The 13223-nt window shown below is 40.3% G+C and overlaps 1 protein-coding gene across 2 annotated transcripts in view; it reads right to left on the bottom strand.

Annotated features, from left to right (window-relative positions):
- The window catches only part of AFG2A (AFG2 AAA ATPase homolog A), a 225466-nt gene that overhangs the window by 194167 nt on the left and 18076 nt on the right, over positions 1–13223 (bottom strand). For both annotated transcript variants that reach the window (XM_069855182.1, XM_069855181.1), the window contains exons 10-11: positions 5290–5444; positions 363–572 (exon numbers count right to left, since the gene is read on the bottom strand). In XM_069855182.1, the coding sequence (XP_069711283.1) occupies positions 363–572; positions 5290–5444 (365 nt within the window). The remainder of the gene's footprint in view (positions 1–362; positions 573–5289; positions 5445–13223) is intronic.

Here is a 13223-nt window from a genome sequence, read left to right as displayed (position 1 = left end):
GGTAAAAAGACCTACCCACTATCCAGAGTTGTATTTCATTTATATTGCTTTAAGAATATTTTGCTTGTTCTTTTTCTTCAAAAGTTTTCAAATAACGCCAATAATTAAGATGCCACTGCACAGCTCACCCACCCATCCAACATATTCTCTGTGCTGTGATGAAATAAATCATGTGTTTTTAAAAAGCACACAAGAAAGCACTTGTCTTTTTCATAAGAAAATCCAATCCTTACTTCATATTTACAAGGTGTAGCACATATAGTGATAAGAAACACAAAGAGCCACTGGATTCTAGCACCAGAAACCAGTAAACCATCAATAGTTTTGCAGGAGTTAAGGAAATGTCAGACTAAAGGGCCTACCTTCACTGCCAAGAAGTTGAGGCCACTTTCATGAGCCAAAGCTTTTGCTATCATTGTTTTCGAGCACCCGGGAGGTCCGTAAAGCAGCACACCTTTGGGAGGCTGAATTCCCATTCGAATGAAGGAGTCGGGATGTTTGAGAGGCCATTCAACCGCCTGCTTCAATTTCAGCTTGACATCTTCTAGTCCTCCTATGTCTGACCAAGATACCTGCAAAGCAGAAAATTTTGCTGAATTTGGACAACAGAGCAAAATTATTTTGGAAAGAAAGCAAAATAAAAAGGCTTTGTAGAATGCATATCAGTTATTTCATAAAGTTGTTTTTAACGAGTCACGTCAAAAAAAGCTTTTGTAAGAAGCAATTATTACTAATGAAGTCACACAAAGTAAACAGGATTAAGCTTAAACTTGCTTTATGCTGGTGGATGCAGACAAAACATTTTGTGTCTACTTCAAAAGTCAATAACAAGATACAGGAAAATAACAATAAAAATGACAGCATGACCATACAGGCAGCAACGCTTTGCGTGATCATTAGCAAAGTCAAAACTCTGTTCTCTTGGTTTATAATGTAATGCTGATGCAGATTCTGTAAATTACTTTGATGTCTTCCCTGAAGGAAAGGGGTGTACGAGCTCAAGCTGGTTTTATTTACATCCGCAAAGCAAGGTCGTGATCCCAGCTGGATAATCCCACTAAGTCAAACAGGATTGAGTGTTAGAAGTTTGGGGGTTTCCTCCACTTGCCAACACTGTTACTCCCACATATGACTTGAGCACTGAAGAGTTGACTAGAAGCTTAGAAACAAACAGTCCTCCAAACATACAAGGATCTACAGAACAGAAAAATCACACAGAAAAATACAACGCAGACCCATCTGCAGTTAGATTTGCTCAGCTGAAGACACAAGACAAGCTTGTCAGACATACATCAGGACAGAACGAAGACATCCTGCTCAGAACAGCAGAGGGATCCAAAACCTGCTACACTTCTCCCCACGTTGCTGTCAACAAGCCTGAGACTTTTCCCCAAATCCCCCAGCCTGTTCTTTGTCCTGTCACCATCCATTCCCATCCACTTCAAATATTAAACACACCAAGACACACCTAAATCAAATGATCTTCAGCCTTAAAACACACTTCAAAAATTTACTAGACATAAATCACCCTTCAGCTCTGGAAAGCCAGCTACACTTGAAAGACGAGCAGAATATCACTGTTAGGTCAGTGCAAAAAGAATGGTTAGGTTTGTCATTGTAAACTGTGATGCTTATTTTGGATTAAACTTTTATTCAACTGTGTTTATGTAGTTACCATTTTAAAGCATGAAAGTCACTCTGCTTATTTACGCTAATAGGTTTTTTTTCCACTGTTTATTCTCTTTCTATATTGCACTCTCAAAGATGGAAAAAAGCAAACTCGAGTGATTTTGTTGCGTGTATTCAAAAGAGGATGTAAAGCAACAGAAACTGCTAACAATACCAACAAAGCGCTTGGCCACAGGACCATAAATGAATGTACACCTCAACCTTGGTTCCAAAAATTTCATAACGGAAACAAGAGCCTTGAGGATGTGTTGGGTTGCAGATGTCCTTCTGTGATAGACAACAACCAACCGAGGGCCAGTATTGAATCAGACCCACACAAAAGAACAAGAGGCTGCAGAAGAAATAGATGTTGCCCACTGAGCAGATGGTTGACTTATGCATCAAACTGGAAGATCAAAAAAGCTCTAACAGGTGTCACACAATCTGAATAAAAATCAAAATAACTGTCATTATGAAGTCTGCGCTGTGCTTTTTCTGCACAAAAGCCATCCATTTCTTAATCACGCCGTGACATGTGACGAAAAACAGATTCTACACAGAGAGCGTTCCATGCAGTGACTGGACTCGGGTGAAGCCCCCAAAAAAACCAAAACCAAAGCTGCATCAAAATAAGGACGTGGTCGGCAAGTGGAATCATCCACTACAACTTCTGGAATCCTGGCAAAACCATCACAGCAGAGAAGTATTGCCAAGAAAACAACAAAATGTACCTAGAACTAATAACACTACCTTTATGTTCTTGTCAAGCCCTAAGCAGAGTATTTTTCCCTCACTCATCCCAAAGGGATAGACATAAGTAGGAGGAGAAAAAGAAACAGTCCACCAACAAAACACTCAAAACCAATAATGCTTTTAGATTCATACAAGCTTGGGAGAGCTGGGTGGCTTGTTTATGCACATAAATCCTCAGTAACTTCCCGAAGGCAATTAACTCACATTCTGGAGTACACATTCTTGTACCTGCACATGAACCCAAAGCAAAGGTCTTGCAACACATGCAATGAAGCGTGACATTCTGTCACAGTAGAGACGGTTCTAAAGACTAGCCTTGGGGCCATGCTCACACATAGTCAGTTGTCTCTCTTCTCTTTGGAAAAAATCTCACAGCTGATCATTTATTTGGTGTTTGAAGTTATTTTTCCGAGGATTTTTTTATATTACAAACAGTGTTAAGGTCAGACTTCACAACAGGAAGGAATGTAACCCCTTATTTTCTAATGAATTTACCCACACAATTAACTGTCTAGCTGGATAGCTTCTAGGGCAAGGGGAAGAAGAGCCTATTCTTACAGACAGAGCATATGTGGAGATTAATCAATACAGGATAACTTCACAAAATTCTATGCTGGATTTACACCACTGTGACTTCCATGCACAGCTGTGTCGGTATTTCCAGATATTCAGACTGCTCCTAAACATGCACAGGTACCTTCACTTTGGTAGGTAGGTTGTTCTGCAGCCCAAAATAATGGTGAATTCTGGCAGCTCCTTTGGCAGCTGATGTGGGAGGACACAAAATCTGTTGGTACTTTAGATTCCACTTTAAACTCAACATAGGCACAAAGGAGATGGCCTGAAATTTATCCTACATCTTCAAAGAATAGATACGATTTTGTAAAAACAGGTCCTGTCAGCACAAAAGGAATCTGCACTATATTGTCCCTTCAATAAAGGAATGAATTTCAGTAGCATTTCAGTGATTCAGCTGGTTGCTTAGCAAATAAAAATAAGCAGCTATCAAGGAGGACACTGGCAGGATGGTTTAGTAGACAACATGAGCCTTAGTAGCAGGCTGACCTGGATTCAGGACAGACATCCTGCAGTGGCTCCAGACCTCGCTTCTATCTGTCTTTATTGTGCTGTTTAGCAGCACTCCAACTAGCTCCAAATGGCACAGCACGGTGATAATGACATCGGCCCAAGAGCCAGTAGCAAAATAAGCAACAAGAGAATTGGTAAACGGTTCTCAGTAGAACTAATTAGACCTTGCGGATATTGTTATCTTTACACCATTTCCAGAAAAAGCTGTCTGGGACCAGCCCAGGCATTTCCACCCAGCACTTCACTTCACAGTGTGGACTCTTAACAAGCCAAGTGTGACATCCAAAGTGGCTGCGTGCAGCATCCTGTTCACAATTTTTATTTCCCATTCTTATAGTTCGGGAATAAGGGTATACAGTTGTGCAAACTAGTTCCCAGATGACTCATCTTCCTGCAATAAATGTTTTCTTCTAGGGCCCACAGAGCTGCTAAGAAACACCAGCACAACAGCTCGCAGAGTCAACATTTAGTAAGATGAAATACATTTTCTTTTGCCAGATCAGTCTTTTTAAGCCAGGTCAGAGTCTTCTTAAGTCCAACCAGTTCCCCAGCCCAACTTATGCTGGTTTTGCTACGAAACAACTATAATACATAAACTGAGAGGGCAGCGAGCAGGTTATAGATGAACAAGGCACTGCCAAGAGAACTGTGCAGGTAATGACAGCCCCTAACGGGTAACTGTTTGGCAGTGATGACCCACCTCCAGTATCTAACTGTGTCCTCAAGTAAAACCACATAACATCACTGAAGGCACTGGGGTCACGGCAGTACGAAGTGTATGAGGTAACAAAAAAAACTAAGACTAACCCTAAAGCTCAGGAACCAAGAGTGGGAGGGGAGAGAGAGATGGTTATAGAACACATTCTAACCTGTCATAGTGAGACAAGACTCAACTCAGTTGCTCCACTCAGTATGAATGGATGTGTGTTCAAATAGAGATGTTTCTTCACCTTCAGTCAGAAAATGCCAGCATGCAAGAATGAACAGCAAGTTAACATCAAGTTTCTTGCGAAACTGAAAAAATTTATGATGAAAACTTTTCAATTATTGAATTGAGTTTACAGTGAAGAGATCCCAAAGATCAAGCCAGTGCTCAACAAAGACATTTTTTGTCAGTAGAAGATGTGAAAGCAAAACCAACAGAAATCCTCAACAGTCTTTCAGAAGATGATCTGTAGAATTGCTTTGAACTTTGGTAGCATTGTATGCAGCTGTGTGTCAGCTCAGAAGGGAACTACTTTGATGCAACAGCAACCGATTTTCTTAATTTGTTAAGTGAAGAGTTACAGACAATTTTGAGGGTTTTTCATGTCAGACCTCATACAGAATTAGTCAACTGCTTTACATAAAAACACAGTAATCAATCTCTTCACAGGTTTGTTTCAATTCACTTTGGTTACAAATGCTAATAGTTGGTTTCTACGTGAGTTTGTATCTGATAAACAAATCCTCCAGTTTTCACTGATATTCAGGATCTGCTTTGAGCAGATATCTCAAGCTTTTTACTCCATTAACCCACTCGGCATATAAAACTACAAATTGGGAGATACACCCCTGCATTACTAACTCTTCCTAAAGTATTAGGAACTTAAGCTTGTGTCAATGGGTCTTCAAAATTATAACTAAACAAACATGCAAACAAAAAGATGATGCACAACTTCTATTGGTGACTTGCTTCCACTTCCCAAAAAAAATCTCTATTGGTAGGGCATTTGAATGCCTAACTGCAGCTAACGTGGCTCAAACAATGTTGCTAACATATTGTGAAAAATAACTTACTTTTGGCACATCAACTGCCACCTCCCTCATGGCACTGGGCCTGACATCATTCATCCCCTGCAGGAAGTCATTGAAAGCAATCGTCACTGACCCAGCCACTTCGTTGTCTAATAGGTTAGGTCTTTTCCCCAGTGCTCTGCGCAATGCGTACAAACCTATTAAAACAAAAAAAAAACACATGGAAATATGTAGACTTCCTCCTGGTTCTCACAAAGTGTACAATACACAAACACACAGCAGCATTGGAAAGGAAATGATGTTCAAAATGTCTAAACGTCAGGCCTTAACTAGGTCAAAGAACATGCAAGACACTTCTGATGAGAGAGAAAGAAAAAGGGGATTTAATGACCACAGACAGAATATAAACTAAATGTGTTCCAAGAGACAGAAAGAGCCTTGCTTCTCTTTTCCGAGAGATGAAGTTAGCAGGGTAAAATCTCAACATGTCCATACACCAATCCAAACACATTCCTAAATTAGAGAGGGAGAGGGATAACAAATATTTAAGGCAAATGTTAAATCAGCTCACATAACTCATTTGCAGCTTAGTCCATTCGTCTGTGATCAGGGCTGTGTCTTCCAAGCTGCTCTTCAAAACAAACTGATGAGATTGGAACTCTATTCTGCTGTCTAGTAAGACGCCAGATACCTATATTTTTCTTCATATGCAATAAACGTTCCCAGCAACACTCAACAGCTCTTTGTTCCCTTCATTGATCACACTTTCCAAATACAGGCATAGCTTTTATCCCCTCCTCTGTTTGGCCAAATCACTCCCATACAATACCTGTAAATCCCAGTACCTACTCCTAGCTTTCCCCATGATTCCACCTTTCAAAAGCCACACAAGTCCCACCCACTCACATATCAATATATTGGGCAGGGCCGAGCAGTACCATCTACAGCTTCCAGGCACCTCCCAGAAAAAGCAACCTTGGCCCCTGTTGTGTAAGATGCCCAGAAGCATCCTGGTCTTCTCATTGCATAATCACACCTTCTAAGGTCTAATATAATTCAGAGTTAGAATCATAGAATGGGTTGGACTGGAAGGGGTCTTAAAGCTCATCCAGTTCCAGACCCCCTGCCGTGGGCAGGAACACCTCCCCCTGCATCAGGTTGCTCAAAGCCTCATCCAGCCAGCCAGCCTTGAACACCTCCAGGGACAGGAAGTTACATTATTTCTATTTCCAGCCCTATTCTGTGAACCAAAACTGTTAAATATGTCATTTAGTATAATGTTAAGTGATAAGTATAATCTCCTATACAGCCAAACACACATCTAGACACATGCAAAGACCTAATATCTGTTGTCATGCACTACAAAATAAAAGAAGCAGTTAGTACAACAGCAGATTGCCTTGCATGACCATAAAAAGACAAACATGTGTTAAATCTTTTCTATATTTAACCAAACAAAACATCAATTAGCGCTACATGAAAGGACAATAAAGAGAAGCCGTTTCTGAAAATAGACATGGCTCTAACTTTCAGCAGATTGTTGTCTTCTTTCTACAGAGGCACTGGTAGATGCGGACATGCAAAGTTTTGGACAATGACAGGAATTCTGCATTTCCTACAATATATACAACGTGTGAAGAGATGTAATATCTCCCTTGTGAAGCAGTACAGCTGGTGTCTCTCCATAAACTGCCAATTACAGCACCTGCATTCAATACCCAGCCTCTTAGTATAATAATGAAAAAAAAAAAAAGAAGTTTGTAATTCAGGTTTCCCCTTGCACAGAACATCCAGAACTAATAAGACATATAAATAAAAACATTCCATGAGGCCAAGGAGAAAAATGAAAATCTGGTCACCAGAGGGCAAATTTAAAATACAGCGGATTCATTTTAGCAACCCAGACACTTTTCATGTTATTCCCCCCTACTTCCTTCCTCTGCAAGAGTTCATTTTGAACAAAATAAACATTTAAGCAAGACAGCGGAGATTGATTCTCTCACGATTTAAAACTTACATTGAAGCAAGTAAACTCAACACCTTATTCTAGTGTCAATACAGCAAACACTGTTGAGTGGGAGCAAGTATGGGAGTTGAGCCCTACATCTTATTTTTGGTGAAGTCAATTCACACAGCAATCTCACTTAAAAAAAACCCAAAACAACGAAAGAATAAACAATATGGTATGAAATTAAGTCATAGAGAAAGCAAGCAACCAATTAAGATATCTGCTCCTCATCTTTATACATATCTGCTCCATCAGGTACCGGTTTAGCCAAGTGCCAATTTGATGTACTTTAATCACGTCATGGTTATCTTTTCTTTTCGTAAGATGAGGAATTCTCAAAACCAAACAAGTTTATTTCAAAAATTGAAAGCGAACAGCAAAAAAATGCCTAAGGATCCTCATCTGCTCTTAAGGATCTTTACTGCCAATAGTACTAGGAGTACAACTGAAATTTCAGTCCTCAGCAGCAGGTTTTAAATGCAACAGCCCGGATCCAGCACAGGAATAAAGAGGTCACAGCTTTCCAAACAAAGCCTGAATTCATTTCAGCATGTGCACACACACGCCACTGCACAGGTCAGCATTTAATTGAAACAATGTTTTACATTAAAACAATAATAAAAAACAGATTGAAAAAGAAAGCATGATTCTTCCTGTTTCCTCCTGTTATCACAATCATTCTTTCCTGCACTTCAGATTGACCTCAAACAAGAGGGGGCGGGGGGGAGTCTTATTAACAGGAGAAGGATACAGCCAGTACCTTGCCAGAGGCAGAAAAACACATCCATGTCTCCAGACACTGAAAGATTTATTTAATGTAAGCAATGCAGGGTAGGGTACAAAACACGCTGCTAGAAGCAACATAGAGGCAAAGGAAGTAAAATACTAGAGCAAACCCAATTTTATCACTGCATAAGATATGACACAGCTAAACAGAAAATTCCGACGTTGTACCTCAGAAAACATAAAGCCTCTCAGCATAGCTGCTGGGCATCTTTCACATGGCAGTGTTTTGGGTTGAGTGTGTCACTGCTGCACACTGACTCTGAGCACTGCATTCATTCCAGGTTTGCTCGCTCCTGTTCATATGCTACTTCAATACTAAGGACTAATGAAAAACAAGAGCCTTTTGGCAGTGACTGACGAGGCTCAGAAGTAGGCAACTACTCTGTTTTACTCCAACACGAGTCCTGTCTGAGGGGAAGAGAACGCAGGCGCAGACAGCCCGCCGTATGGTTGCTGGGACTGCTTGCACAGGCACAGGGTACCTATTTTTCCAGTGAAGGGATGCACGACTGGTAGCACTGACAGGACTGTAAAATGCAGTGTGGAAACTTAACTCAGAAGGTAGCCTCTGCAAGACTGAACAGCACTGATTCTCAGCAGAGTATAAGTGGAAAATCCCAGCTTAAAAAAAAAAAAAAGGGAAAAAATAATCAAGCATAGTAACTCACGCATGATTACAAACAATGGAAAATAAACAATTTGTTCCAGGCCAGCAACCGTGTGCTCTACCTCACCAACTCATCCTGTCTGTCTAGAACAGAGGAAACCAAGTGGACAGAGGGGGAAAAAACAGCAGAACGCCCTGTCCTGGTACAGATGATCCTTGTGTGGTACCAGGCTGTGCATGAGGTCAAGCACATTGTTTCCCTGCAAGATTTTCTTGCTCACAGCCTGGCGATGTGTTGGCACTTGGCACATTAGATCATAATCACAAACGTCTGAGCCTAAAAACAGATTCTATGACACTACTATATTTGCAGATTCCGTGTATAATTATACACTACCGTAAATAATAGAAAGCATTTGCTCAAACCAACAAACATATATACTTCAGGTTTCAAAAAGAATATACATAACACTTGAGGAAATTAACTGAACAAAACAAAATCGTTCATCACATATTTTTCACTGCCCATCAGCTATTTCTTCTGCAAATCCATCTTGTCTGGACCTACTCCACCAGAATCCTAATACCAGAATTTGCAACTAGCTTCAAAGAAACTGTAATCTTCTTGTAAGATTGCTTACACAAGGAAATGTTTCTTCTTTTCCTGCTAATCCAGCATTTCCCTCTGAAATCATTATGGCCAAACCCAGAAGACTCATATCATTTCTTCCTGTGACAGCTCATATCCAACATGATACTCTCCTGCACAGCTGGAAGTGAAATACTCACCAGTGTATGGAAAAATTTCAGCTTCCTAATGGCACTGGATGGGGTATTTTCCTCTGCTTCTAGATCTTTAAATACCGCACTCCAAAATTTAACAGTTTTATGCATAGAAAAAGCATTTCATATAACTTAAAACCCATTTTGAACTTTAGAAACCGTAGGAGGCACATACCTGCCTTCAAAGGCAATGGACACAAAAGCTATTCTAGTGTTTAACATTTTTGAGATAAGGAGCTCTTCTGCTTTATACTTGACAATTTTTAGTCAGCGTGGCTTCCTCTTTCACGACAACAATCCCAAAATTACACTAGGAAATCTTTTATAGAGTTTCAAGTATCATATACTACAAATCACACGTATTCCTGAACGTATCACAGCCTCGTAACCAAAGGAAGTTTGCAGCACTTCATTATATCAGGATATTGGATGATCAAATCCAAGAAAAAATAGAGAACGTGTGTTGTTTGCAGTTATGCATAAATATAAAGTAACACAGATAAAGCCTACTTGCCTAGCAGACAGAATCCATGTCATCACCTGGGCAGGACCATTGCTCTATGGAAAATGTCCCATAAACACATGTCCCATAAACCTGTTCACAGAATGGTTTGGGTTGGAAGGAATTTTAAAAATCATGTGATTCCAATCCCCTGCCATAGGCAGGGACACCTCACACTGGATCAGGCTGTTCAAAGTCCCATTCATCTTGGCCTTGAACATCTCCGGGGATTGGGCAGCTACAGCTTCCCTGGGCAACCTGGGCCAGTGCCTCACCACTCTCATTATGTAGTTTTATTTCCTAATGTCTAATCAAAATCTCCCTTCTTTCAGTTTAAAACCATTATCCCTCATCCTATTCCTGCCTCCCTGATAAAGAGCCCCTCCCCACCTTTCCATTAGGCTCCTTTAAGTTCAGTCAATCTTCCACCCTGCAGATCCAGCAAACCAGCTCTCCTACCAAACACAGCAAGGCAGCGCTACGCAGTAACATGAGGGACAGGAGGGATGTGTCTTGGCAAAGGTTCTTTTCCCTTTACTTCTCAGATAAAACAACAGAACAGGAGCATCTGGCAAGCACCCGGTATCTGTGGACCACTGACAACCTTTCCTCTGACCTGGGGGCGGTAACCATCATTCACAACAGCTGAAAAATTCAGATGGGTTCTTCCATTCACACCATAAGAAACTTCTACAGTGTGAGCAGGTTTTGGTATGTTTTGTTTGGGGAATTTTGTTTCATTTGGTTAATTTTGTTTTGCTCCCAATGTACGCAAGTATGGGATAAAACACAAAGGAAATTCACCAAGGAATGATAAAGAAAAACAACCACCAGGGACCAGACTCCTATGTTTATCTTACTTCTTTCTTATTTAATCTGTACATAAAATGCATGCCTATTTAGAAAAAACATTCAGGAAGCAGAACCTTTACTTTTGCTCTTGAAACCATATTCTGCAATCCATCTTTAGCTGCAAACGCTATAAGGGAAAATCCCTGAAGAACTTTCATATACTGTTTGCACAGGAAGGATAACGCCCTTAAATCCCTTGTAACCATAACATTGCAAATTCACTCAACTAACTTGAGCACTAATCTACTGTAGGGATTATGTATGCGATTTATGGTCCTTCATGAAGAGCTCTGGCATTTGCTGAAACACGTCTGTGGAGCTGACTAGAAGTTACTGAGAGTTACGACAGGGGAGGGAAAGGAAGGAAGGAGGAACTGTATTCTCAGAACTTCTTTCATTCAGGAAACAGTTTATTCACAGATCAGGTATGCACACATCATTTTTTCTAAGACAATGACAACGGAGGGAAGTAAGGAATACCAGACTGCCTGTTTCTAGCTTGCTCTCATACATAAATGTACCAAAGCTAACATTAGTCATACAGGTGTTTGAAGAAAAACAAGGACAGCCACGCTATCAAAAAAGCAAAGGCAGAAAGACAAGAGACAGCAGTCAGTGGCTAATCATAATCGGGAACATTGTCCAGTCAGAATAAAGTGAAAAGTTAAAAGTCAGGAGGAGACATACAAAAACTGCCTGGAAATATTTAGGCTCCATCCCCAATAGCAGCTGTTCATTCTACATACAAATGCCTACTGCTAACTGGTTTTACTCCTGCAGAACTAACACAGACATATAAATCAAGTTACATTTCACCAGATCTTTTATGATCTTCTACTGAAAGAGTGGTGAAGCAATGGAACAGGTTGGGCAGGGAAGTGTTGGAGTCTCCATCCCTGGAGGCATTCAAACAATGTCTAGACATGCCAGTTTGGGACATGGTTTAATAGGCAGAGTGGCGTTGGGCTGACAGTTGGACTGGATCATCTTAGAGGTCTTTTTCAACCTTAATGATTCTATGATTTTATCAATTAAAAGAAACAGGACTGCTTTCAGATCCTATGTTTGCCATTACATATCACCTCCCCCCCCAAAAAAAAAAAATAAAATCTTACTTGGAGCCTGAGAGGGAGTCAGAATACATTGAACACCTCTCCTACAGTACCATTTCTACACAAATACTTTGTCTGAAGCAGAGCTGTGCTTTTTTTTTTTTTTTTTACTCTCTGAATTAACTAGCATCATGTAAGGAAAACATTTTTCTATTTGCAACTTAGCAATCTGAAGATGAACACCTACTCCAAATGGGTTAGTTCAGTTCTTTCTAAAGCCAGCAGAGCAAGACGGAGCAAGATGAATCTAACATGGTCAGTCCCTCTCTTTACACTACTCAAGTTTTTAGTCTGGTAAGAATGGCACCTATAATGTATTTAAAGCTGAGTTTATTAACATTGCTGTTCAAATTAGATTTGAAACCAGACCCAGCACAAAACCTAAAAGGAAAAAAAAAAAAAGCATACTGATTGCGTCAGAGATGACACTGCACCTTCAGCTGTAGGTGTTCCCATACCATGGTCACTGAATAAATACAAAAGCAAACCAACTGATTATACAAAATTTGAAGAGAAATAAGAAAAAAAGTGTTAAGCTGAAATTCAGAAAGTATTCAAATCCAAAACCACAACTGCATCAAACAAAATTCATCCATTCAAAAAAATGCTATACAGGTAGCTGAGGATTTCTTCTGCTGATACAGGAATAACATAACCTGTCACACAGCTCTCATCCAGGTTCGCACCCAGGGAGCTGAAACCCCTGAGTGATGCAAAACCTGACAAGTAGAATAGTGATTAGCACACCACTCCAGTCAATGTGACTTAGAGCCGAGTTACCAACATTGTGTTGATTCCCAAAAATAAACAGGCACCACACAGAACTGCCTATTTCCAATAAGGCTCAGCCAATTCAGCCTGAGGCATTATCTGCCCTAAGCTTATTCTGATATGTCACTGTTCTCAAGCAAAAGGACATAATGCTAAATATTCATGATCTACAATCTGAGGAACGATGTTCCGACTGCTATTTCACAGCCCATCAGCCTGTGCAGGTAGGGCTGTGCCAAAGCAGGTCACTGGCATCCTGCACCCATTTACCCTTCAAAACTGACAAGTTGTATGGGTGATGTGCTTTAAACAGATTAAGTACTCAACCCACAACTGTGTATATGAAGTCCACAACTCCATCATCCAATTAAATGCAAGCCAGTTTCAGATAAAAGCACACTTAAAATCAGTTATGATGGAAACCAAAAGTTCACATGCCCTAAAAGTTTACACGCACACTAAGTGCAACATTCTCCATACAGAAACAAAAGTCAAATTTCATTGCAAAACAAACAAAAAAAGGCCTAAGATTTTCTATAAGAAAAAAGCACTACA

The sequence above is a fragment of the Phaenicophaeus curvirostris genome, chromosome 4, assembly GCF_032191515.1.
Source record: "Phaenicophaeus curvirostris isolate KB17595 chromosome 4, BPBGC_Pcur_1.0, whole genome shotgun sequence".
NCBI lineage: Eukaryota > Metazoa > Chordata > Aves > Cuculiformes > Cuculidae > Phaenicophaeus > Phaenicophaeus curvirostris.
The sequence above is the reverse complement of the archived record's forward strand: the minus strand, read 5'-3'. Positions and strand labels throughout refer to the sequence as shown.